Raw genomic sequence first — 25967 nt, forward strand, 5'->3', positions numbered from 1 at the left:
ATGGAAGGCAAAAGCGCTAACTCAATATACATATATCCCTCACATAGGTACACACGCGTGTACCGTGTCTATGGGGTACATCTGTTTTCGCCATTCCAGCCATTTGTTTTGTCGAACTGCGGCTGCGCATTGTCGTTTGAGTCGCATAATGATGACGTCCACGGAGAGGCGGTGTTGGTTTGCCACGTCGGTCTCTACATTTACACTGTTGATCCTACAGCCCAGGTCTAACTTTTAAACCCGTTTTATGGTTGTAGTTGGAGACAAAGCTATCCCTCAGCATTGCCGGTATTGTCGTAACTCACCGCCACATCATTGGAGTCGGAGATATTGAAGCTGTAAGGCTTGAGAAATGCTTGGTGCTGTGTGGACTCGTCTCACATCGTCTGACTGATGCATCCTTGTTCGTCGCACCAAACGTATGTTATCCATGTTGCGTAAGTAACCACTGTTTTACGGGGATTTTAAAAACCATCTAGGTTTGATTCTGTAAGCTATCAGCTAGCTGTACACTTGCATCTTTGTATTTTAACGCCTATGAAAGTGTGTTCCCAAGTTTCTTCCGTGTATCCAGCGTTACAAAATGACAGCGCTGCCAGATGTCATAATTCAGACACAAAAAACAACAACAACAAAGAGCGAAGTACTTAAAGTCTCAATTGTCCAAGAAACACATTTAATCGTTTTTCCAGACACATTTTTCCCAACTTCCTGGTTGCTTTCACTTTCAGGTGAAAACAAGAAACGTGTTGCACTTCCACAAAGTTAAAAAGTACTCTCCTGCCATCGCTCCATTGTAGTGAATTTCTCCAAATCATAGTTCCTGTTTCCACTTTTGACTTTAAGGTGCCATTTTTGTTTCTTGCTGTGCTTGCTAAGGGCTGTTTCCTGTTGAAGATTCAGCTGTAACAGTGTTTGATATTTAGACTACACACTGGCTGCAGAGGGTGCTGTATTATCACTCCCACCATGTTTCATAAGCCATGTCAGCATAAAGGACACACTGAGAGGTTGGATGCTATCAGTCTGTGGTTTGTGTTGTGTGTGTCAGAGGTCTATCACTGACTGATAAACGGCGGCAGGGGTTTTTTTTTTTTTTTTTTTAACTGCCACTGACCAGTGATTATAAAAAGTTATTTTATAAAGTAATTGACTGTAATTCATTTAATCCTACAAAGGGGATAGGATTTTTTTAATTAGCCTATAATTTTGTAGTTGAAACCACAGTTATTTTTAGCATAGATTAAGATGCCAATATTTTTTTTTAATTGTTTACACTAGAAAATGCCAATAAATAGTAATAAATGTTAGTTATAATTTCACACAGACCAAGGTGACATCTAAAATAAAAAAAATTCAGTTTACAATTGTGTGATTATGAAAAGCATCAAATCCTCATGTGAGAAGCGATGACATTTTTGCACAAAAAGACAATTATTTGACTATCAAATTTATTGTAATTTTCTGTCAGTTGATTAATTACGAAATCTGTAAGAGAATGTTGCAATGATGACCGGACATGTTCCTAAAGCCAGAACACCTTGTTTTGTTTGACCAAGTCCAAAACCCCAAAATATCTCATTTTTGTCAGTCAAACAGAAAAAAAGGCTCCAGAATTTCATAATTGAAAGGTGACAGTGGGATTAAGTCTTATTTTTGCTTGATAAATTACCTTAACAGTAAATTGATTCATTTATCATATCAGCTCTGATGTGTGTCTACACCGCTTTAAACAAACTAGTTCTGAAATGATTAGTTGGTTAATCCATTATCTATGGACTGAAAATTAAAACGAATGTATCAAGAAAAATACAATACATTAGCCCGTTACTGCTTCTGAAATTGAGTGATTTGCTACATTTTCTTTTTTCCACATCATTGCAAATTGAATATCTTTAGGTTTGGGGTTGTTAGTTGGACAAAATGAGCTATTTTAAGATGTGGCCTTTGGGATTCAGGAAATTGTGATAAACATTTTTCATCACTGTTATATATTCTGTAGACTTAACAGTCAATAGATAGAAATAAGAAATAAAAATCAATGCATTACCAAAATAAGAGCTGTTTCACCTCCAAAGAGACATTCAGTATTTGTCTTTTTATACTGTGTAAACTTACATTCTTGAGTTAAAATTATTCAAAACAATCAACCGATGTTGTTGTTGGATTATACAGTGCATACCATATGAATCAAAGTGCTGACAAGTGATCACAAAGCAGTTCATTTTCTTTGCAACAAACAAAAAATATAATATCCTCTTGCTCCAGTTCTGATGGGTTTAACATGCAGGTGAATATGAAACTGGTCATATCTGTCCAGACTTTTTCAGACACAGAGTGAGAACAACCTGCTGTGACCTGTCACCACAGGAAAAGCCCAGGTGTGAACAATAGCAGCATAATTGGTTGCCTTCCATCTGGGTGTGCCATAGTATTGTTGTGGATGGTTTACTGCATGCTGTTAAAGTTATTGCTTACACCTGTAATGCTCCAACTGTGACAGGTTAAGATATGCGTCATGAAAATAGGTCATTCGTCAGCATTTATGAATGAAACAGACATTTGTACTTGTAGCCTGGGAGATGAGCTGAGAGGAGATGGAGGCATGGTCCCCAGAAGATATTTTGGCTCCCAGGGTGTCAGTTTCCATGTTTAGAAGAACATAGCAAAAATAAGAGAAGTTCGCTGTTGAATGAATCAGCGACCACATATTGCCTAGTCAGTTCATGTAGACCTTTTATAATTTGTCATTGCCTCAGCAAACACCTCCAAGAGATTGTTTTCCCGCATGAGCCAAGGCAGTCAGACTGCATACGAGCAGGTCTGACACTGTGGCTGGTTGTAGATTAATGACAGCTCTGTTTGCAGCCGTTTGACAATAGCCAGGAGCGTTGTCAACACAAAGGCTTTGTGATGCTTCTCTGATCTAGCAGCAGAACTGTTTTCTATGACATGAACCCTCCAGGGGATAGCTATTTATCTTGAGGCAGTTTATGAACACTCAGTTGCCAGTTTATTAAGTACACCTAAACCTAGTCCAGTCTAATTTAATGGTCCTATAACAAACTGTCCCTTCATTGAGGTTATAATGTTCAGCTTTTGTTGGAAGTGCTTTAAAGAGGATATTTAAAGGATGTAGTTTGTAGTGGAGCTGAGCTGAGAGGAGTGTATAATATTTTCTCCACCCCATTTACATAATTTACAGTAGACTCAATATTAGCAGCATCTGTCAGCATAGTGCAAAACACACAGTCAACATTACAAACTAAAATAGACATAAAGATGACACTTGAAACGACACGAACAAAAAAATGCTTCTGGACGGAATCGTCAACCTTACCTTTAATCCACTTTAATGAAATTAAATATGAGCATTCAGAATCAAGCACATGACAAATGCTGTAAATTTAATGAGTGTGTGGTGTTCGTAGGCTGTTATCTACCAAATAATTTCATCACTGCATCACAATCCTATTTATACACTTAGAGCTGACCAGATACAGAAAGACATATGTGGCTTACCACTTCTGCTCAATAAGTTCCTTGGGGGGGAAAACCCTGGCTGGTTAGTAGCAGCTGAAATGTCAGGCTGGTGTAGTTCATGTCATGGTAACATGTCATTCACCTGATGCTGGTTTGAGGAGGGCTTATCAATTCATTGCCAAACAGACAAATAGAATGAGGTTTTGCTCTTTGCTTTTTCAAACCTCAGTGAATTTATTAACATGAACATGAGTTCATTTGTATGTTTCAAAGTGCAGATTCTTGTCACTGACTGTGTATAAAAACTGGTCAAAGAGACCAAAACCTTTTTTCATAGCAGGCTGTAAACGTGTTTATTTCTGCTCTAGAGTTAGCTTCAACATGGGAGTTTGTGGGGACTGACTCCCTTTTGGAGTCGGCTTCAAGTGGCCATGCAAGGAACTGCAGGTTTTGGCACTTATTCATTGGCTTCATTTCTAAGCCTCGCAGGTTGCCGCTTGATTCTTGTGCTTGAAAAAACATTTCATACCCAAACAATTTAACCTGGTTATTTCACAGGTGCTGTGGGTTTTTAGGGACACACGGCTACAACACTGTTAGCTTCCTTTAATACAAATAATTCAATATCTTGGCTTTATATGTCACGAAAGACAGTGAATATGTTTGGTGCCACAGGCAGATGTATAACCTGAAGCCCAGTGTGTTTAAGTTGTGCTTTGCAGGGACATTACAAGTCTTGAAAGTGTATAATTATCATGAATCCCTTTTCTTCGAAGATGTGTAAACTAGTCAAACACATCCATTGCCGCTAATCAACCTCTCAGATAACAAGCCACTATTCCAAACACTGACAAATATTATAGGTACATTAAAGACAGGCAAAGTGAAATAAAAATAAATCGAAACAATTGTTAGTTGCAGACATATTTCACTGCTGTTTACTTGTTTCATACTTGTCATACTTTTTTGTATTCAGCCTTGTTTGTTGGTTTTCTTCACAGTGGCCTTTCTGTACATGGTGGCTCATTGAGAAGAAGGGGGGCAATCCAAGCAGCTCTTGGTTGGTGGGTGGCGTCTGTGGTTACCTCGGTAACTGGCGACCATGCCAGGAGGTCGCAGGGGTCCCAGCAGACAGCAGCTAAGTCGCTCTGCTCTGCCATCCCTGCAGACTCTGGTTGGAGGCAACCTCGGCAATGGTACAGGCCTCAGAAACAGGTATACACACACACAGATGGACAGAACCTCTGCGTCAGGTGTTTGGGTTCATCATACAGTATTGGCCTGAACTGGTTTATTTAAAATATCGTGAACTCACTGCTGTAGGTCATTAAAGCTTTGTATGGATTTCGCTTTGAAAAATATCACATAATACTAATAGACTAATAATAAATACATTGCACATTTGTAATATTTTCACCAAACTGTTTCTCTAAACTGTTTGTAGGCCAGCCCATGTTTTATACTGTAAATGTTGTCTTGTGACAGTCGGCCTTTAAAGCCCTGTCCTGAAATTGCTTCACATATTAAACTCAAACTTGCTTCAGAAATATGGTTGCCAGTAAATTTTGCATGTCTGTTGGGAGTTTTATCTCTGAAATTAGTGTTATCTAATCAGTTTGGTATTACTAACTAGAGCTGAAGGTTTAGTTGGTTAATTGAGCAAAGGAAAAACTGAATCATCAATATAACTGATTAATTGTACTTTAAGTAAAAATGCCCGTCTCTGGTTCCAGCCTCTCATATGTGAAGATTTTAGCCATGGTGATTCACTCATGCTAGTAGTGCTCTGCTCACTCTGCTACATGCCCACTGCTACATGCCCACTGCTACAACACGTGTTGCCGACGTTCATTTAGTGCTTCAAAATCTCCACCCCAGCATGCACCTGTATGCCTTTGCCAGGACGTTAGTGTTATCTGTCCATATTCCCTGTTATGCTTAGCTTGCTGTTTCCTTGTGGGGAGCGACACGGTCAGAGCAGACACACCAAACATCCATCTTAAATTTTCAGCATAATCCATTCTGTGTGAGATTGTTGAGTGAAATTGAAAAAATAATCAGGAGATGAATGATGTTAACCTTTAGTCACCCTAATTCAATCACCTTTTAAAAACAGAAAATGTTGCCGGCCGGGGCTTGAACCCAGAATCTTCTTGCAGTGAGGTGACAGTTTTAAATTGATCACTCGGTAATCAATAACACATAATGACAAGGTGAAGATGTTGAGGAAAAAAAATTCCTTTTTCCTGTATCATAAATGAACAACCATCAGTGAGTGTGAAATAAAGAGAATTGAGGTAAATGTCTTTTGTGTTATTTATTTCTTGCAAGAAGGAAGGAAGGCTCGGTTCAATATAAGGCAGAAGAAAACGTCACACAAGGGAGTGTACACTGAGAACAGTCATGCACCTGTGTTCACAGAGTCCCTGTCTTCCCAGGCACAGAGAGGTTCATAGCAGAAGTAGATACTTTCAAGGACTGTTGATGTTACATCTGTTGCTTACGCAGAAAACAGAGATACTTCAGGCATTCAGTACGTCAGTAGAAAACCAGGTTCACACATCCAATGTGAGAATTAACCACAGTTATTAGCAGACTACAGTTTAATGTATAAATGAACAATATAAGTGAATAAAATGAAAATTGCCATTACAAAGACAAATGTATAGGATTTTTGTTTTCAAATGTATTAAAAATCATAAAGTGAAAACTTTCATTTTCAGGAAGTATTCAGACCCTAAATTCAGTACTTTGTAGAAGACTCTTTGGCAGCAATTACAGCTTCACATCTTCTTTACTCCACCAGGAGATTATTGCTCTTACAGTCATGGTTTGAGAAGTAGAGGATTGTACTGTATATATGTTTTTTTTCCACACAGCTTGCAGTAGGTGTGACATGACCCAGATACTGTACATCTGTCTGAGTTTGCATACATTTGTATGTTTTCTTTCAGGAGCAGTAACTCTGTAGGTCTGTCTACGCCGCCACTCTCTGCCTTCATTACTCCGGAGCCGGTCCGCCACTCGAGGATCCCAGAGCTGCCATTAGACAGCAGCCTGCTGTTTGAATTCCTGCTCTTTCTTTATTTGCTGGTGGCCATGTTCGTCCAGTACATCAACATCTACAGGACGGTGTGGTGGTACCCATACAGCCACCCTGCTACCTCTACCTCTCTTGTAAGAATACGAACACACAACATCAGCTCTGTTCTGAAGTGATCACAGAGTGTGATACAGGCTTGATTCCCACATTATCCTAAACTCAAACACCTGATATCCAAGAACAGACCTAGTCATTTTTGTTTTTTGTTATTTAAAATTTAGAATTTACTAGTATTTTCAACATTAAAAGCTGAATGAAATCAGATTATTAAAAATTCCTTCTGCAGTTTTTTGTTTGTTTACTTGGAGTTGCTTCTGTATTCACTTTCATTTATCTCTGTTTTCTGTTATTGGAAACACGTTGCGTGTTGTGGTTGAGAGACTGGGTTTACTGTAAACTACAATGAACAGCCTTGTCATGCACCAGTAACTACAACCTCTAAATGTGAAGGGCAAAATGCCTGGGTTAAAAACCAGTTATCTACTGGAAAAGGTTTTAGTGAAAGTGGTGAGGACCAAAAATGATGAACCTTACCCTGTTTTTTTGGTGTATTTCAGTGATGGATCTTGAAAACAGACATTTTTATTCAGCCAATGCATAGCAGTGCAGATTTGTCTGTTTAGTGTTCATAGGAGAACCATTGTATTTGAGTGGAAGGAGCCAATGCCACTTGTATAACAGTACATGAAGCTGGTTGAGAGGATGATCAGAGTGAGCAGAGCTGTCATCAAGCAAAACAGTGCCAGAAATCTAAAATGTGAATCATATTTTGCTGTGTTTATCACTATTTTTGTGTTATATGTATTCACAGTTTTGATAGAAACAAAGAATGAATGAACCAGTGTGTCCAAACTTGACTGACCTACGTATTGTAGGGTTTTTGTACTGAATTAATGAACTACCATCAGTGTTTTTTATAGTCTAATAAAAAGACATTGAACAAATATTGTGGTTAAACTGTACTGTTAAAAATGTCTTGAAGGAAAACAAATGATATCATCTTTCTTCCCTCTGTATTCCTCCTACAGAACTTTCATCTAATGGACTACCATCTGGCTATCTTCATCACAGTCATGTTGGCCAGGAGGCTTGTTTGGACTATAGTTTCAGAGGTAAACATGCAAACCTGTATATGCAGTCAGCCAACACATTTTAGTACATACAGTATAGCCCCTGCTGGATCTAATCCCCATGTGATGGCGGTATCACAGTCTCTCTCTTATCTGAGTTATTCTGTCCTCTGTCTCTTCCAGGTGTCTCAGAGCAACGGCGGATCACTGCTCCGCTATGTGACTCTGATCACAGCTCGGCTCTGCCTGCTGACTATGTGTGGCTGGGTCCTGTGCTGGACGCTGGTCAACCTCTGCAAGAACCACTCTGTGCTCAACCTCCTCTTCCTGGGATACCCGTGAGTGTTTGAAACACCCCTAACCCCCACCATCTGTATGCTGTCATTCAATCATGCTTCAAAGCAGAAGTGTTAATGCCTGTTCTAAATGGTGGAGCAAAAGGCCTACCATCGTAGAGAGGGACAAGATACAGTGAATCTGACATATGGGGACAATAGTGCTCACATTTTCTCTACTCAATGATATTCATAGTGTTGCACTTCAAAAACTGAAGTAATTGTGTGAAGAATGAAAAATCAAACTGAATTTCAGACCCTGCTTACTCTGTTACTGGGCGTGAATGTTGGAGTTTGAGCAGAAATTGCCAGGTGCAGTCCCAATTCCAACATTGTAAAAGTTTGGGGGATAAGCACAATGATCCTTTAAGTCACACATACACATGAGGTGGAGCCAAAGGGGTGGCTGTTTGGAATGTAATTTACCACCTTGTGTAAAATATTCTTGATGCTCAAGACTCACAGTACTCTGATTACCATAACTGTCATATTGACACCTGGCCCACGTTGTGTTGGTGTTAAATCCAGAGCTGGAGTCATCAAATGAATAGTAATGTTATGTCTTATCAGTTAGCATTATTAGATTTTATTACTGTGGCGTCAAAGTCTGAATGAAGTGACTAAAACATATCATTTAGTCTGATGTGTTTGTGTTTTGTTGAAATTGCGTATGTGCCACAAAGGTCTAGGAGTCACTGACATGAGGAAATCTGCTTCCATATTCCAATCAAAACATTGCTAATAAAACCTAAACTGTTCAGCATTAAAAAAAAAAGAATAAATCACTGTAATTTTTCTTAAACTAGTGAGTCATGTAGGTGTTTCAGTATAGTGAGCATGCTGCTGTCTTTTTGTGTTTTCACATCACACAGCTCCTATTCATCCTGCCATCATTTGAAACTTAAAATTAGCTATTGTGTCCTTTTGCTTTCGTTCACTGACGGCCCTCCCTCCATGCCAGATTTGGTGTGTACGTCCCGCTCTGCTGTTTCCATCAGGAGGGAGGGAAAAGCCAAGCGGTATCGGCTGACTGCAGTTATGCATCTGACCACCAGCAGGCCGACCTAACAGAGACCCCGTTCTTTCGACCACGTGACTTCCTCTTTCTGTTACGAGAGAACCTCCGAGAGCAGTTTTCCAGCCCTCCGCACATGCCCACTCACACCTGCCCACCACACACACACACGCACACACCAGAGCTGATTCGAGCTGAGGTAGAGGAGCTAAAGGGTGACTTCAATCGGCGAATCAAGGAAGTGCTGTTCAACTCATTGTTCAGTGCGTACTACGTAGCCTTCCTGCCTCTCTGCTTTGTCAAGGTTGGTATTTGTCACTTTTGTTTTTTTCCCCTTTTATGATTACATTGATTTTCAAAGTCCAGATTTTTTCCAAAAGGTTTTCATGTTCCACCTTCACCTAAGTTGCCTGCAGTCTTGCTCGTGTTCTTGCAAAATTTTTTACCATTCTGATGCTTGATTTCCATAGAGCACCCAGTACTATGACATGCGCTGGTCATGCGAGCATCTGATCATGGTGTGGATCAATGCGTTTGTGATGCTGATGAGTCAGCTGCTGCCCCCCAGCTACTGCGACCTACTTCATCGCTCGGCGGCTCACTTGGGCCGTTGGCAGAAACTGGAGCATGGCTCGTACAGCAACGCACCTCAGCATGTGTGAGTGGCCCTTTGTGCACGCATTTGTATACTCGCAGAGGTTTAAATATGACTTTAAAATGCTTTGTGTGCAGGTGGTCAGAAAGCACCATTTGGCCTCAGGGGGTGTTGGTACGACATAGTCGAAGTCTGTATAAGGCAGTCGGACCCTATAATGTCGCTCTGCCCTCTGATGTTTCCCATGCGAGGTTTTATGTAAGTGTGCTTTATATCATAGTGCCAGTGGCTATAACCTGTACATTTTAGACAAGAGTGGATGAAATAATAAGCACAGCTATGGAATACAGTACAACAATACCATAAACTATACAGCTACTATAGTGTTGGTTCGCTTTTAAGGGAGAAAATACATCACCTCTCCTGAAGAAGAGACCAACCTTTTCAACATCAGAAGAAATTATAATTTTATCGCATAGCCACATATTTACTGAGTTAAGTTGCATAACTTCTGTTTTAAGGGCTTTTATCTTTTGCATCTACACACGCAGGCTGAGGATATCATCTTTATAATCCTGTATTATATTGTACAAGTGTTTATTTTATTGTGTCCACCCCCTGTATATCAAATATTTCCATCTTTGACCCTCTGCATCCTCTATCATTTGTTCTGATCTTCTGTCCCTTTCTGTTGGTCTTGCAGTTCCTGTTCCACAAGCCATTGCGGATCCTGAACCTGCTGATCTGGATCGAGTCCAGTGTAGTTTTGTACCAGTTATACTCTCTTTTGCGCTCTGAGCGCTGGAACCACACTTTGTCTCTAGGCCTGATTCTCTTCTGCAACTACTATGTCCTTTTTAAACTGCTCAGAGACCGCATTGTGCTTGGCAGAGCCTACTCCTACCCTCTGTCCTCCAACAGCTTGGGGCTCAAGTCACAGTAAAAGGCTCCACAGCTGCAAACTCTGGATGTGGAGTAGAGATGGGTGGAGGTCTGGTGAAGTGGAAGGGCGGAGGGTTGCTTATTGCTCGTGTTTGGAGGTTAAGAGACAGACTGAACTCATAATTGTGTTTTGATACGGTTCTATTTTTAATGCAATGTTTATATATACCTATTTAAAAGAATATTTTTATTTTGTATACTATTTCAAGTTTTGCCGGGCATTACCACGCTGAAGACATTAGCATGTTGAGTTATGTTGTTGCCAGGCGATAACTTTCACCAAAGATATTTTAAGTGCAGGTGGCTGATCACAGAGCTGACTTGGCCTTGATGGTCACTTAAACAAGATGGGCAGTGGGAGGAAACATGCCAGAAATCCTGAAACCTGATTTGGCTTATATCGGCTTCTACCTTGAGGCTCACCAGTCTTACATTTGAAACCATTTATTGTTTTGGTTAACAGGATGATTTAATCATTTTAGCATTGCTGGAGCAATTTGTTGGCGTTTTTGCTGTCATCGGTCCTGAGGGAATAGTTCAATGTTTGGGTGTCTCCACTTTTGGATGGAGAGTTAAATGAGAGGATCGATGACCCCTCTTATGTTCGTACAGTAAATGCTTTGTTAAATTAGAAGAAAAAAAAAGTATAAAAACAATTGTTTGAGATGTTACAGAGCATTATGTGCTGAGTTTTTTCGTATAGAGCATATTTTTGAATGACCAAGATATGGTGCAGCACATAACCCAGCATAACAGCAAATTGTTTGTACACTTTTGTTTTTATAGGTTTAGACAAATTGAGATTAGTTTGTTAAAGAGTACAGGCCGATTTTGTACCATTGTGGCATAGCCAGGGTGGCCGTCCAACCATTTCCAGTCTTTATGCTAAGCTAAGCTAACCGGCTGCTGGCTGTTACTTCGTATTTACCCTACGGACATGACAGTGGTATTGATCTTCTCTAACTGTACCAGAATGTGAATTACCCCGAATAGCCAACTACTCCTTAAAGCAGATCCTTATTGAGGACTTTTTCCACAAAATCAGATAAAACTTTGACTTGAGATCAGTCCGTATAAAATTACCTTGGGTACTCCTTTCCACTGCCTCTGCAGAGAATGCTGTATACTTCCTCATTCACCTTGTTACTGTGTTTTTACTATCGGTATCTGCTTGTTTCACATCACTGGGTATCTGGAGCGGCAGTTAAATCCCCACTCTTTACAAACTTAAAGGAAGCTGCCACAAGTGAGAAGAGATTGAGATACTATTGGCATCCCTAAACTCCAAGCACACCCAAAAAAAAGTCAAAACATGCTTTGACAGTGGGTGTTTTTATTTTGTCATCCAGCCCTGCCTGCCTGTCTTGGTTGCAGTTACTTAAACACTGTAATGTTTGAAGGGCTGCTGCTGTTACCAGGCGGTAATTAGAGTCAAAACCTTTACTGATGTCTGACCACATTTTGACATGCTGAGATCTTCTTTGTGTTCCATAACACATCAGGTTCATCCCTTTGTGGACTGGATACAGATAACAGAAAGAATGTGGCTAATAATAAAGGTTTATGTTGGCATGTCACAGGATCTAAGCTCTCTCCCACTGAAACTGTGTCATTGCCATCGTGCTCCTACATAGATTTGATATCAGGGGATGTTTAATAATGAGTGTTTAATTGGTTATGAATGCAAAGTCATTGTAGACAGCTGGAGGGGAAAGACTGGACATGTACCTCATTACCAGTTCTTGTATTCTCAGTTACCGAAATGGTATTACAAACAGGTTGCCTTGCGTGTTTTTGCCTTTCTGTTTAGTCACACTTGGTGAACATCCTTTTACTCTCAAATGGGTTCCTTTTCATGAGCTGCCTCTTCTTCACCAGCTCTAATCTACAGGCAGCACATAACTCCAGGCAGTAGTAAGGATGAGCTTCAGGACTGTTAACTGTTCAGCACTCAGTTAGAAATCAATGCAGCTTGAACATCACCGGGGTAGAGTCTGAGTAGAAACTGTGAGAATCTATTTCCTGTGCTGTTGTGAATTTCACATTAGTTCAGTCAAGTTTCAGGTTGAGTCTAAATGAGGTTGAGAAACTACTTATGAGATGAATCAACCTGTACAACTGGATCACAGAAGGAGCGTGTGGAATCTTTTTACCTGGCCATTACTTTGCCTTTAAATCAGGTCCTTGGTGCTTTTGTTCTGTTTACAGTCATTTTCCACTTGAATGTAGCAAATTCTGCAACTGAATGGTCATGTTTATTTAAACTGGCATCTTTTTGTAAATGGTAGGGATGGCGTGCAGTTCAGCACCGTCAATCAGTTTTGAATGGTTCCGGTTTTACAGTTGAAGTCAGACGTTTACATGCATTTAGGCTGAAGTCATTAAAACAGATTTTTTTTTTTTTTAACCACTCCACAGAGATCTTGTTAACAAACTGTCATTTTGTCAAGTTGGTTAGGACATGCACTTTATGCATGAAACTATTTTTCCAGTAGTTGTTTACAGATAAATAATTTCACTTATAACTCACTATATCACAATTCCATTGGGGCAGGATTTTACATGCACTCAGTCGACTGTGCCTTTAAGCAGCCTGGAAAACTCTAGAAAATGACGCCATGGCTTTAGAAGCTTCTGATTGGCTAAGTGACATCAATTGAGTCAATAGGAGGGGCAGCTGTTGATGTATTTTAAGGCCTACCTTCAAACTCAGTGCTACTTTGTTTGGCATCATGGGAAAATCAAGAAATCAGCCAAAAAAAAAAAAAGGTGGACCTCCACAAGTCTGGTTCATCCTTGGGAGCAATTTCCAAACATCTGAAAGTATCATGTTCATCTGTACAGACAACACTACGCAAGTATAAATACCATGGAACAATGCAGCCTTCACACCACTCAGGAAGGAGACTCATTCTGTCTTCTAGAGATGAACATACTTTTGGTTTCGTTATGTCAGGAGGAAAAAGGAGGAGGCTTGAAAGCAGAAGAACACCATCCCAATCGTGAAGCACGGGGGTGTCAGCATCATGTTGTGGGGGCGCTTTGCTGAACGAGGGACTGCAGCACTTCACAAAACAAATCATCATGAGGAAGGAGGATTATGTGGGTATATTGAAGCAACATCTCAAGACATCAACCAGGAAGTTAAAGCTTGGTCACAGATGGGTCATGTCCAAATGGACAATGACCCCAAGCAGACTTCCAAAGTTGTGGCAAAATGGCTTAGGGACAACAAAGTCAAGATATTAGAGTGGCCATCACAAAGCCCTAACCTCAGTCCAACAGAAAATTTGTCGGCAGAACTGAAAAAGCGTGTGTGAGCAAGAAGGCCTCCAAAACTGATTCAGTTCCACCAGTTCTGTCTGGAGGAATGGGTGGAAATACCAATAACTTATTGTATAAAGCTTGTGGAAGGCATCCTGAAACATTTGACCCAACTTACACTGGGAATGTGGTTAAAGAAATAAAAGCTGAAATAAATCTTTTTCTCTACTATTATTCTGACATGTCACATTCTTAAAATAAAGTAGTGACCCCAACTGATTTAAGACAGGGAATGTTGACAGGATTAAATGTCAGGAGTTGTGATAAACTGAGTTTTAATGTATTCACCTTAGGTGTGTAGACTTGTGACTTCAACTGTACGTCATCTTTAACTTGCCTGCATCTCAATAAGACAGAAAGGAAACATTTTAAGGTTTGGTGTAAATGTCAATTCTTACTTAAATATTAAGTCTTTGCCCAACAGACATGTTGTCTTTGTGTGGAGGTAACCCATAAAAGCATAAAGAAATAAAGAATTGAGGAATTAAAAGATTTTAAGATCACCTCTTGACCATGTTACCCTCAAATGTACTTGTCTTCAAGCCTACATGAAATTTGGATAAAGGATCAAAATAATATTGCTGTGGGCTATATCGATCTGTGTCCCATTTACTATAAGAGTAACAAATTGAGTCACAGTTTCTCACACATCGTGTCTCAGGATGCATTTTCAGAATCCTGGTTGGATGTTGAATGTGTCGCTGCTGGAGATGTCATGGGAGCTGATCTTCGCATTTCAGCCTTTTACAGTGTTCAGTTTCGCCACAGCATTTCTGAAAATGATTTTTGTCGTGAAATAAAACACGGTGTTTAAACCAGGGTTGTGTGTATTTCTGTAACGTGTTGTATGAGCAGACTTGGAAGAAACACAGTTTGTGACAGTTACTTGTTTCAAAGCATATATTTAATTAAATTTGCTATAGTCTTCAGTTTCACACAAATAATGCAATGTCACAAAAGTGAAGAGAAAGTAAAAAGTGCTTATGAAGGCCTAAGCTACGTTGGCATAATATTCATTACTTGCAGTGTTGTATTTTTGCCACATGAGGGAGCACTGAAGTACAGTATGTGCCTCATAACTAATCTGCAGTCTTGGCAAGAGTCGTCTGCAGTTGTTTAACATAAGTCTTTGTGACAAGTTCAATGTTCTTCCAGATCTTTTTTGTCTGTCAGTTTAGCTGACACAGTAAACTATGTTTGTAGATGCACTATCACTCCAAAGTTTGGACACTTTCTCATGGATTTGAATGGGAAAGTGTGTCTAGAATTATGTCAGGTTATGTAGCTAGTAGCAATACATGATTGTTTGGAGAGAACAGTTGGCACCTTTGGTAGTTGACTTGTACATTCATAAAAAAAAAAAAATTCAGTAGAACGTTTTAACAGTGCAATCTTTAGTATAAGCTCAAAAAAGGCTTTAATGCATAGTGAAACTCTTTTCCAGTCCCCTCTCCTTGGGGCTTCAGTCCATATTCCGGATCTGAGGGGCTTGCAGATAATTTTGTTACCTAGATAAATGTTCCTAGAAGAAATTGGTTATGTTCTGCAAACCACATCTGAAGTGTTTGGCTAGTTAACACTAATATTTTCATATTTGAGAAATGTAAGTGAAGTTGCAAATAAGCATAAGTGAAACTGAACGCACCCTGTTGACAGTGTTTTGTCATTGCTGAATGTATGTCTGTCAGGTCTGTGTTTACTGATATTGGTGTCTGAGAAGAGGGGCAACGAGACATTTATTTTTATGTTATGTCAGTGCCACAAGTAGTTGTGGTGAAAAGTGTGGATTCTTGTGGATGTAGTGGACCTATGGATTTGTAGCTACACCTTTGTCATCCTCGATTTCCTCACCCCTCTCGACAGTCCAAGAAGTTTCCTTTTATCCAGTAGCAGATCTGAGCATATTTGAGGGGTGTGATTCTCACTGCTACATTAAATTCCTGAGACGCCCCTTGTCGCTCTACCCACTGATGCCCAGAAAACACCCCTATCACCTTTCGCTCCCAACGCTGGTGCCTCCCATCCCACATCCGGGCATAGACTCCTGAGCCGCTGGCCCCAGGTTGAGCATCACAGTGCTGGTACAGCAGGTCTGACGTTTCTTCACCGGCAGGACAGAACCGATACACCAGCTGGCCTGGACGATCGTTATCGAATCCTGAGAAATGGACCCTTCGACCAGGCAGCCTCTGAGCTGTGGGGCTGACTCCTAGCTTCATGTGGCGGCGCTTGTGGGGTTTCTTGAGTTCAAGCAAAGCGTAGTCATAGTCCATCCCAATGTCATTGGCATTTCCTTTAATCCATCCTTTGGGAACATGGGTACGTTTGGCTCTGATCCACTGAAACTTCATTTTGTCATTAGTTGCTGGGGCATAAGAAACATGGCTGCCTTCAATATGGTTGGTGAAGTTGGATGGAAGGTAAAAGGAAGAAGGTTGTGTGTCTCGTTGCTTTGGTTTTAAAAAGCCAACCCGGAGCTTCTGGGCTCCTTTCACATAGTTTTTACCATCATGAACACAGTGAGCAGCTGTGAGAACATGGCGATCCCCCACCAGTGTACCAGAACACCCAGTGGATAGTTTGACAGCCACTGAGAATGGATATTTAAGGAGGAAGTTCTGCCCAGCAATGCTAAAACGCCCATCATGGCCAAAGATCTGTCGCTTTCTCCTAACGTGTGACCTCTCAGCCTTCGCAGACAAATCTGAGGAGTAGGCCGGACTGGTGTTAGAACTGGGATTGTAGCCATAGATCCCAATGGCCGTCTCGGTGAGTCGACCATCAGAGTGAAGAGTCTCATAGGACAGAAGATGCCGCAGATCCCAGTAGCTTGGGCGAGGGGCTCTCTTGTGGCATTCTGGGTCACAGGCAGAGGTGACATCCAGACGGGCTGGATACAGAAAGTGAGGTTCAGGCCGATCCTCTGTGTGCTGTGGGAGGATCACAGGGACGCGCTGTAGAGTCCACTGGGGGTGAGAGGAGGGCGAGGAAAAGGGGGCAAGGCAGAGTAGAAATAGGAGGGAGGTAAACCTGTGAATGGGCAGGAGGAGAGATCAGATGAGCTAATGTACAGTATAAAAGATGCAGTTTATCAAACCCAAAATTGTTATAGAACCCAAGTAGTTCTGTTAAATGTGACCAGATGTCCTGCCCACTCTCACTGGCTGAATGAAAAAAAAACTCATTTCTAAAGCCAGCATCATGGATTTTAGAAGCATGGGAGCTGAGAGAGAATTTGAAGTTGAAAATGTTTTATCTGTGCTGGAATTTGGCAGCTGTAAACTTCCTCTGTTTTTTTAATACTGCAAATATGTCAGACAGGGCAAAGGTCAGACTTTACTAGGCTCTGATGGAAAATTCCTAAAGTGGCCCAAGGGATTTGCTTAAAGCTTTCAAGAATGGCTGAATAATATAAATATTTAAGAATGTAATTATGTACGAATGTTAACACTCTGTTATAATTCTTTAGTATATTACTTGTGTGGTGTAGAAGAGAATTATTTATGTAGAGATACTGCTTGCAAACCAATGATGGTAAGATGATGTCATGGGGTAGGACTGGATAAGTCTGACTTCTTCCTACTCCATTCAAGCATGTACTAGGTATAAGCAAATTGATATTGGATTAGCATTTGTTGGATATGTGTAAAATTATGTGTGTTGATATATCAACTGTCTTTACATGCTTGAAAGAATAAATCAAATCAAATATTTAATATAGACTGTTTTTTTTTATTATTGAGGGATGATACAAGTTTTGCATCTTAAACGCTGTCTCTGTATGGGACTACATAGAGAACTGCCAATGGAGATGATGCAGAGAAGCTTAATGTTAAAATCCTTTCTGTATCCTGCAACACGTGGTAAAAGGTCATATTTTATGTATTTATTTAAGGAAAATAAGAATTTCCTGCACACTCAGTCTTCTTTCATCGGGTTTATTTACTGTTTCATCGTTGAAATGTTAACTGCAGTTGATTACTTTTATGACTTCGTCCTATACAGCTTTTACGCAGTTTACGCAAAGACAAACCTCACATAGAGGAAACTTACCGGGGAAGCGCAGCCCGGGGGCGCATGGTTTAAGGTGTGCAGGTGAGCTAGTGGCTGAACACGGAGGGGAAAACCTGCGATGGGAGTTGAACCGCTTACACTCGCTGCAAAAAAAGGGATCAGTCGTCTTCTCGGCCCTTCCCTCGGGAACTAGCGAGTTTTTTTTAATCCGTGACACTTTGGAGTCGACCAAAAGGAGCAGCAGCAGAGTGGAAGCCGGAGGACTTGGATCATTGTGCGCAGCTGGTGGAGGAGATCTCCTGTCTGAGCGCACAGTGGGTGTCACATCTGCCGCATCTGCAGTGTATGTATGTCCGACCCCAACTGGGTCATGTGACGTATCACATCACCGCTGCTGTTATAGTTAAAAGCTTTCAGGCGACTCCTTTCTCTTAGGTTCACTAGCGAGTTAAGGCTAATCATTAAATCAAACCACGTCTGTATTTTATTAAATCTGATGTATTTGTTAAAAAACGTTCCACTTTGTGAGAATCTTCAGTGCACTTTTTTGTTTGTCACATCACTCAGCTCCAACTAGGGCAGCATCTAATGATCAGTTCCGTGCTTGTAATAGATTGTTTAGTTTGTAAGTTTTCAGAAAGGAATGGCCAAACAATCTGATAGAGACCAAGATTGCATTTATCAACTTTAACAATAACATCTCAAATGGATTCTGTCAGAGAGATATACAGTGTGCAACAACCTGCAAACACTTAGACATGAAAAGAGGGAACTGCATTTGAATTTCTCCTTTAAATCTCAATAAATACAGATAATATTGTAATTATACATATTACTGAAATTATTATTGATTAACTTCTGTTGCTCGACTGATTGGTTGAAAAGTTGCTTAAGTACAAATCTTCATAGGAATCATTTTGTTACTGCCATACATTTTCTTTTCCCATTTTAAAGGGTGTATAATGTATAACTAATAATGTAGTTGTAAATGCTGGTAATCCACTGGCGAATTCTTATGAGATTCATAGTTTTTAATAAGTTAGAAAGTCTGTGGCTATAAATATTAATAACTTTTCAAGAGTTTCCAGAAGGTATGTGGTCCCTTGGGTAGTCTTCCCAAGGAATAAAACAGTAGGTCAAGTTTCTTGTTATAAATACCTTCTACAAGCAACCCGGCAACCCACAAGTTGTTCTTGGTAATCTATTAACTTAAGGACATGCACTGTGAATTTCAGTGTCCTTTGGTTTAGTTAGTGACCATGACCAAGGTATTTAAAGTATGTCTCATTGTGACCTTAGGCCACTTCCCACAGTGAAAATGAATATTCATATGAAGTCTTTCTAGCATTACCTTTTCATTTACATTCAGAACTGACAAAACAAGCTGTGAGGGGTTGCTCAGTTTTACAGCCACTAGTTTTGTTATCAGCAGGACGGAACAAAACAGCTGGCCTGAGATGAGTGCCTGTCCAAAACTGCTAGAATGTGGAAGAAGAAATGTGGTAGAGATTCGATATGATGATAGAACAGAAAGAGTAACTGTGTTTATGTTTGTATTTGAGAGAAAATATGAGACATTTCACATACTGTGACCTATCTCACACAAACATCGACCCACATTCATTCTTTCCACTGGGGATTCCCCCTCCTTTCACCCCGATTTCAAGGTGTCTCTGTCATACACAAGTACATCCACAAATGCTGTCAAAGGATTCATTAAAAAAATTACGTAGCACACATCAGTGTTTTGTCCAAACAAATGGGCTAATCACCAGTATGACTTTTGTGAGAAAGCTTTTTATTTAACAACAAAATTCTCTTATTTCACATCATGCAGCTGTGACCGTTCTCTCTAATATTTTCATTCAAAAGTGACCTTACTGCCACTGAGGAATTATTCCAGCGGGAGGAGTGGGGTTCTGATGCCAATGTTGGAAGTTTCCTTGCCACTTGACCCACCCATGCTGGAAATGTGCAAGCTGTTGGTAAATATTTTGCTATGTAATGACTTCAGTAGGCTCAGCTGACCCCAGAAAGACATAAAGAAAAAGAGCAAGAGGGGTGGGGGTAGAAAGTGGGGAGTCATGCATGGCTGGACAGTTGGCTAACCTCCACCATCCCTCCCTGTCCTTCAGCAAATTGTTCATAGATGCATTTTGTAATGAAAAAGGTCAACAATTATTGCATTCATGAGAAGCATGCACAGAATTTATATGCGGCTGAGTTCAACAATTTGGAAAATGTTTAGGTGCTTTGTGTTGGTGAGTTAGTTGAAGAGATCAGTGTCACTCTAATGTTTTTCTCTTGATGATGTTGTAACTGGAGGTTAGCTAAACTTAGCATTGGAAACAGTTGGCCTGGCTGAGCTCCATCCAAGATTAACTGTCATTCAAGCTATTCCCCAGATAGGTCAACAGCAGAATGAAATTACATTGGGCCGGCATCCACAAATCAACCAACACCTTAAAACTACAGTTAAAGTCAAAAGGTTGAAGTCATTAAAACTGTGTTACGGGCTGAACAGGTACAAATGGAACCCAATAGGCAGACACTCCAGACCCAGAGTTGATAACTAGCTTTATTAAGATAAGGCAGGCAAGGAAGTTCCAACCCAGCAGGTCACAGGAACGGGGAGAAGTCAACAGGGCTACTGGTGAGTATGACGAAGAAAGCAACATAGGATTGCAGGAGGGAGGACCATCGAAAGTGGAATGAAGATGAGGCAGAGGCAGATGAAGGTTGAGGTGAGATGGGGAGTATATGGATGAGGAACCCAGTGCTGGTGGACAGTGGAGGACTGGGAGCAGAGGAGTGAAGGCAGCTGAGGCTGGAACGGTAGAAGATGATAGCCAGGCTCTTAATACTGCAGGACTCAGGAGGCTTAACTTAAGTGCGGCCAAGAGGTAAGGGACAACTGAGCAGCTCTGGAGCAGAGACGTTCGGTGAGAAGTAGCAGCCAGTGAACATGAGGACTGGAAAGCAGCCGATGAGAAACCCAACCAGCCAGAGTGAGGGGTGTGTAATTCTTCTACACACCAGTGAGCAAGAATACAGGTAGGCAGCAGGTGAATAGCTAACTCAGCAGGAGAACGTGAAGTGGAGGTCTTTCACACACAGGAGAGCTGGAGGTACAGGTAAGTAACAGGTGAGTAGATTACTCAGTGGGAGAACATGAGTTGTGGATCTTCCACACACAGGAGAGCAGGAGGAGAAGACTGTACAGACACAACAGTGGAATCAGTGTTCTCATCTAACTGAACTCAGGCTCCTGTAACTGATTACAGCTCAGCACCTCTGCCAGAACAAAGGGTGGACCTGCTGGCTCATCAAACACTGCTCTGATTAACCCAAAACACCACCCTCCTCACAGCACAAATTTACAGATAACACACACATTATGTCTGCACACAAATATCTCTCTCTCTTTGGAACAGTATCTGGGGCAGGAGTGTCTCCTCTCGTTCCAGTAACTCTGGTCAATTCGGCAAGTTGGTCACATTGTCACATGAACCCAAAGTTACCAGAGGTTTTATAACCAAACTCTCTGTAGTAATTTTCTTACAATTTCAACAGATCAGCCTTTTCTGTTTGATAATAATCATATCCACATTTGGGAAACATTCGAAATATGGCTTGCAGAAGCTGAACAGAAAATTAAAGAGGAAATCTGGGAGAAAACAGAAAATCCTTCTTTAGAACAACAGGAAAGGAAGCCTTTTTTTGTCTGTGCCTGGATGCTAATAAGGGAGACAGTGCTGTTTGAATTGTTATGAAAGGGCCAGTTTGTTTGCCTATGCCTGCTGTTGTCAGAGAAACCCACATTCCCCGGAGTACTGCTCGTGTTAATTGTTTTATTCTTCCCACTGTCCTCCTCCTGCTTCTGGCCAAAGACACAATCAAACAAGTGTATGGCCTCATATGTTTGAGTTCTCTCTTCTCATGTCCATCTATTTCTCTCTCTCTCTCTCTCTCTTCCTTCTATGTGTTTCCCCATTTCTGTGCCTCTCAGTCTCCTGTTTGAATCATCGCTCCCATCCTGGACCGTTTCTCTTGCTTGTCCCTAGAGGCCATGAAACAGCTGTTTTGGCAAAATGAGATAAGAACAGACAACTTTTGAGAAGTTATTTGCTGTGAAATCTTTGGGCGATATTGAGCCAAGTTTAAAGCTCAAGGCAAAGTGCAAAGCACAATGATTTACAGTGAGCGTTGTCTAGCACATTTGATATATGTGTAACTTGCCTCATGCAAAAGATGGCAAACACCATCTCACTCAGCTGTAGTTAAATGAAATTTCCGCTCTTGATCCTCGGTGTATTCCAGGAATTATTCTTTGGTGAAGTCTTCTAGTTTACTTTTTGGAGTATTTACTTTTCTGCACCCTGCATGTATAATAAATGTCATTTAATGGATTCCTGTGGCGAACACATTGAATACAAACTGTAATCTCAACATCATGGTTGCACACTGGAATGTCGACACAGTAAAATCAGTCATGTAGAGAGAGTTGAGCTGATGGAGTCCTTTCTGAAAGTAGTTAAATAATTTAGAAGTGTTAGTGCTCTCTTGTGGACAAAATGTGGAATAATTTTCTAAAACATATCTCTGGCATTTGTGTATTGTAATTGCTTGTTATTTATCATGTTTACCACAGTCACTATGTCTGTGATACCCTAATACCATATCAGCCTGTTGAAAGCAGTGTTTCACTTCTCTCTCTGGTTAAAAGATTTAGGCCTGTTTTACCTTTGACTGTACCTGCAGATGTGGCTAGGTGTGGTCAGAAACGTGCTCTGTTGCACTTGGTAGAGTGACATCATGGAGCCCATCTGCACATCAGTGTGGCGAGGTCAGACATTAAACTCCTGGAGGTCAGAAACAACAGGATTATTTGGGCAGTTACTCTTTCTTGAACAACTTTAAACCCATTGAAAATCATTTTTGATGTATTGATTTATTTTTTCTGCTCTCCAGTCCTGTCCTCTTGCTGCAGCAACGTCTCCGTTGGGTGTGGCTACAGGTGCAACTGAATACGTTTCTGACCACACGCAGCAGTGACACTTTATAGAGGGCAGTGATGAGCCTGGTAAGATTTTTCTTTAGTGTTCACGTGTTTGCATAAAGTCACACAGACAATGTATGGCATTCAATTCAAAGAGCAAAAGCTAAAGAAACAGGGAATCATAATGTGAAACAGCACACAAGCAATACTTTCTTTTCATTGTAAGTCACAGCACTTCTTTCTCTCCCCCAGTGTCCTCTCACAGACAAATGCTTTTGTTGAAAGAACTATAATCACATTTTCGCCTACAGGAAAGTAGTTCTGCACTGTGATTAAGGGTAAACCCCTTGGTTTGGCATGACATGTGATAATGTGGTTCACTGGAAAATGACTCACATCCTTGTGAAAGACTGGACAAAACATGACATGCACCAGGAGTTGTGGCTTTTTGTTGCTCTTTTTTTAAGTTGTGGTGTCATGTAATTTGATGTCTGAACAAATTAGTTTATTTACAAGGTAATGATAATTTGAACTCTTCACCCCTCCCTTTTGAAATCATTTTCTACTCATGAGGTCAGTGTAATCAGAATTTCATTTAACATACATGTGGTAACAGGATGCTGCTCATGAGTGCAGTCTGATATTTCAGTCTCATGATCTCACAGCACAGATGCAGAGGGAATGACGAAAAGGAGCAGATTGATGTTAATGTTTTTTTTTTCTTTTTTGGTAATTGCTTTATTCCCCTTACCTTTAGCTCTTATTGATTGCCTCTCCTGAGATTTTCTGAATTTTCATGAACATTTTTGGCCGGATTGAGAGCTAGAGGGCGGACACCAGAAGTGAACCTAACAGGACCCATCAGTACCAGAGAGTTTGGATCAGATCCACACAGAAATTTAGAAATCATGTTTGGGCTCAGGTTGGGTTTGGCCATGCAATTCAAACAATAGCTAGTTGTAATTACAAATTATAAAACAGACTACATGAACCCATGCTTCTTCTTTAATCTAAGTGCTATTAAAAATGAAAATGATGAGCCTATTGTGGCCATGTTGCTTTGGGCTATCAGGCACATGAGGGCCATACTAGCCCTTTCATGCATAGTGGTCACTACAGTGGACAGCTATTTAAAAGCTGTTTTCTTGTTCTGATTGCGTAGTTGCATATCACCCACTACAGTGGACACTAGTGTGTCATCCCATACCCTGCCACCCACTGGTCAGCCATTGTTAATAGCAAAACCAAGACAGCTGATGGAAAGCCAGAAAGGCTGATGACTGATTTGATCTTAGGAGGAAATTATGATTCATCATTTGTCCACTAAATTGGAAAAAAGCATGTAAAAAAAAAGAAGTTCATTTTTTTATGCCAAATAAAACTACTGAGGGAAAAAAAATCCTGGCCGTGGTTTTCATAATTCATGCATGAACGGCCTAGAAAAACACTGCGCAAACTTCGGGTTAGGGTTGGGTTTGGACAGAAATATGGAGCCAGATCTATACTCTCCTGTGAACCAGTACTGATGTGTGCCTGTAAGGTCCTCTGAGGCACTCTGCAGGATGATGCAAACGCTGGCTTTAGTTGTTGTTTGTAACGTGAAGTACAGTAGTGTATTGCTCTCGCCATGACAAAAGAATCACTACGGTTTCATTATAACAGAAGATCTTTTTCATATTTTAAAAATGTATATTTCATGTTATGACATACAGTACTGTGCACATGTTTTAGGTATTAAAACTAAAGTGGGGGAGGGGGTCAAAAATAATGCCATGAATAGTCTGGGGGTCTCTGGGGGCCTCTGGGGGCCATACCATCTGTTGCAGGACTTGTACTCCTTGTAGCTGCAGATATTCTTTATCACTCTGGCTGTATGTTTTAAATCATTGTTGTGCTGCAAAATGAGTATGGGATAGATCAGACTCTTCCCTGATGATACTGAGTGATGGATAAAATCCTGAACATCTGAAGTGCCTTAAACCTTTGCACAGTATTACATTTTTTCATTATTTCTAAATTTCTCCCTTTTTACAAGAAAATTTCTGAACATATCACTTATTAGATTTCACAAACCAATGCATGTTGTTAACACAAATAGTTTCCAACAATGTGTTAACAATGTGCTTTTGTCATGCCGACAGGAATACGTACACTTTACTAATAAAATAACTGTCAAGTGAGGGCAGTGAAAAGTACAATGTTTCCTGTCCCTGCTATAGTGGAGTAGAAGTTTAAAGTAATAAAGTACTTGAGTCAATGTATTTAGTTACTTATTACTTTCCTACACTGAATGAGATGGAGTATAATGAGGATCCATATGTGCAGAGTTCAGATATATGATATACTCAGGTTTCTTCTAAAGCACCTTCACACATTAGTCGCCTTTAAGCTGTGCAAAAACTTTACATCATCTTTCACTGGGCAGTTATGTGTTGGAAAATGTCTTGACTCAGTGCAGTCACCTCTTGGGATCTCTGCTGATAGTTAAAGTGGGTAACTCCCCTGAAAACCACAAAGTCATCTAAGCATATCTGTTTATGTACAAATTAAGCAAACAAGACATGTTGTTTAAACAAGTCAGCTTGAGCAGTGCCTGTTTTCACATTTTTTTACTTTGGAGACTTGGGCTAGCTGTCCAGTCTTTAGGCTAAGCTAAGCTAACCATGCCTGGTCTTCAGCTACATATTTAACACACAGACATGTAACTCCTCATTTCACTCTTGGAAATAAGACAAATACATGTATTTCCCAAAGTGCTTAATAATTCTTTTAGACCACTGAGTGTTCAAGCTGCTGTCTCTCACAGACTCTGTTCATCATGAGGGGAAAGGTAGTTGGCACAGCAGCAACAGACTTGAGAAATCATAGTAAATCTAGTCAAAATACTATTTATTATTATACTGTTTACAAGTTCTACCAGAAACATGCTTTTACAATCCCAATGTGCACTCTGCCAAAGGACACTGTGACTCACACAAATACCTTCTTTGCTTGAGGTTGGTCTGTGTTTGATCCAAGCTGAGGTACTGGGAGCGTCCACCCTTCCCTGAGAGAGCAACCACACACTGAGCAGAATGACAATCGGTC

General features: G+C 40.6%; 2 protein-coding genes and 1 long non-coding RNA gene across 4 annotated transcripts; 1 reads left to right on the plus strand and 2 right to left on the minus strand.

Annotated features, from left to right (window-relative positions):
* Window positions 1-69: 69 nt before the first annotated feature.
* Window positions 70-12332, plus strand: tmem39a (transmembrane protein 39A). 2 transcript variants are annotated; one of them, XM_020609155.1, is made up of 9 exons: window positions 70-437; window positions 4485-4698; window positions 6438-6660; window positions 7615-7698; window positions 7840-7994; window positions 8953-9310; window positions 9477-9664; window positions 9739-9859; window positions 10305-12332. In XM_020609155.1, exons 2-9 carry the CDS (start codon window positions 4586-4588, stop codon window positions 10542-10544), a joined length of 1482 nt encoding a protein of 493 aa, XP_020464811.1. In that variant the 5' UTR covers window positions 70-437; window positions 4485-4585; the 3' UTR covers window positions 10545-12332. The 2 variants fall into 2 exon arrangements, with proteins under 2 accessions (XP_020464811.1, XP_020464803.1); XM_020609147.1 differs by having other exon boundaries at window positions 71-419.
* Window positions 12333-13742: 1410 nt separating this feature from the next.
* LOC109965281 (serine protease 23) lies at window positions 13743-18188 on the minus strand. Its single transcript, XM_020609164.1, has 2 exons — window positions 17921-18188; window positions 13743-16897 (listed from the first exon to the last, which is right to left on the minus strand). The coding sequence occupies exons 1-2, from the start codon at window positions 17944-17946 to the stop codon at window positions 15715-15717; spliced, it is 1209 nt and encodes a 402-aa protein (XP_020464820.1). The 5' UTR covers window positions 17947-18188; the 3' UTR covers window positions 13743-15714.
* Window positions 18189-22126: 3938 nt separating this feature from the next.
* Window positions 22127-25967, minus strand: LOC109965806 (uncharacterized). The gene is made up of 3 exons (XR_002275699.1): window positions 25863-25967; window positions 22625-22743; window positions 22127-22260 (listed from the first exon to the last, which is right to left on the minus strand). It is a non-coding gene; the product is annotated as an uncharacterized LOC109965806 (long non-coding RNA).

The sequence above is a fragment of the Monopterus albus genome, unplaced genomic scaffold (assembly GCF_001952655.1).
Source record: "Monopterus albus unplaced genomic scaffold, M_albus_1.0 scaffold4.1, whole genome shotgun sequence".
Lineage (NCBI taxonomy): Eukaryota > Metazoa > Chordata > Actinopteri > Synbranchiformes > Synbranchidae > Monopterus > Monopterus albus.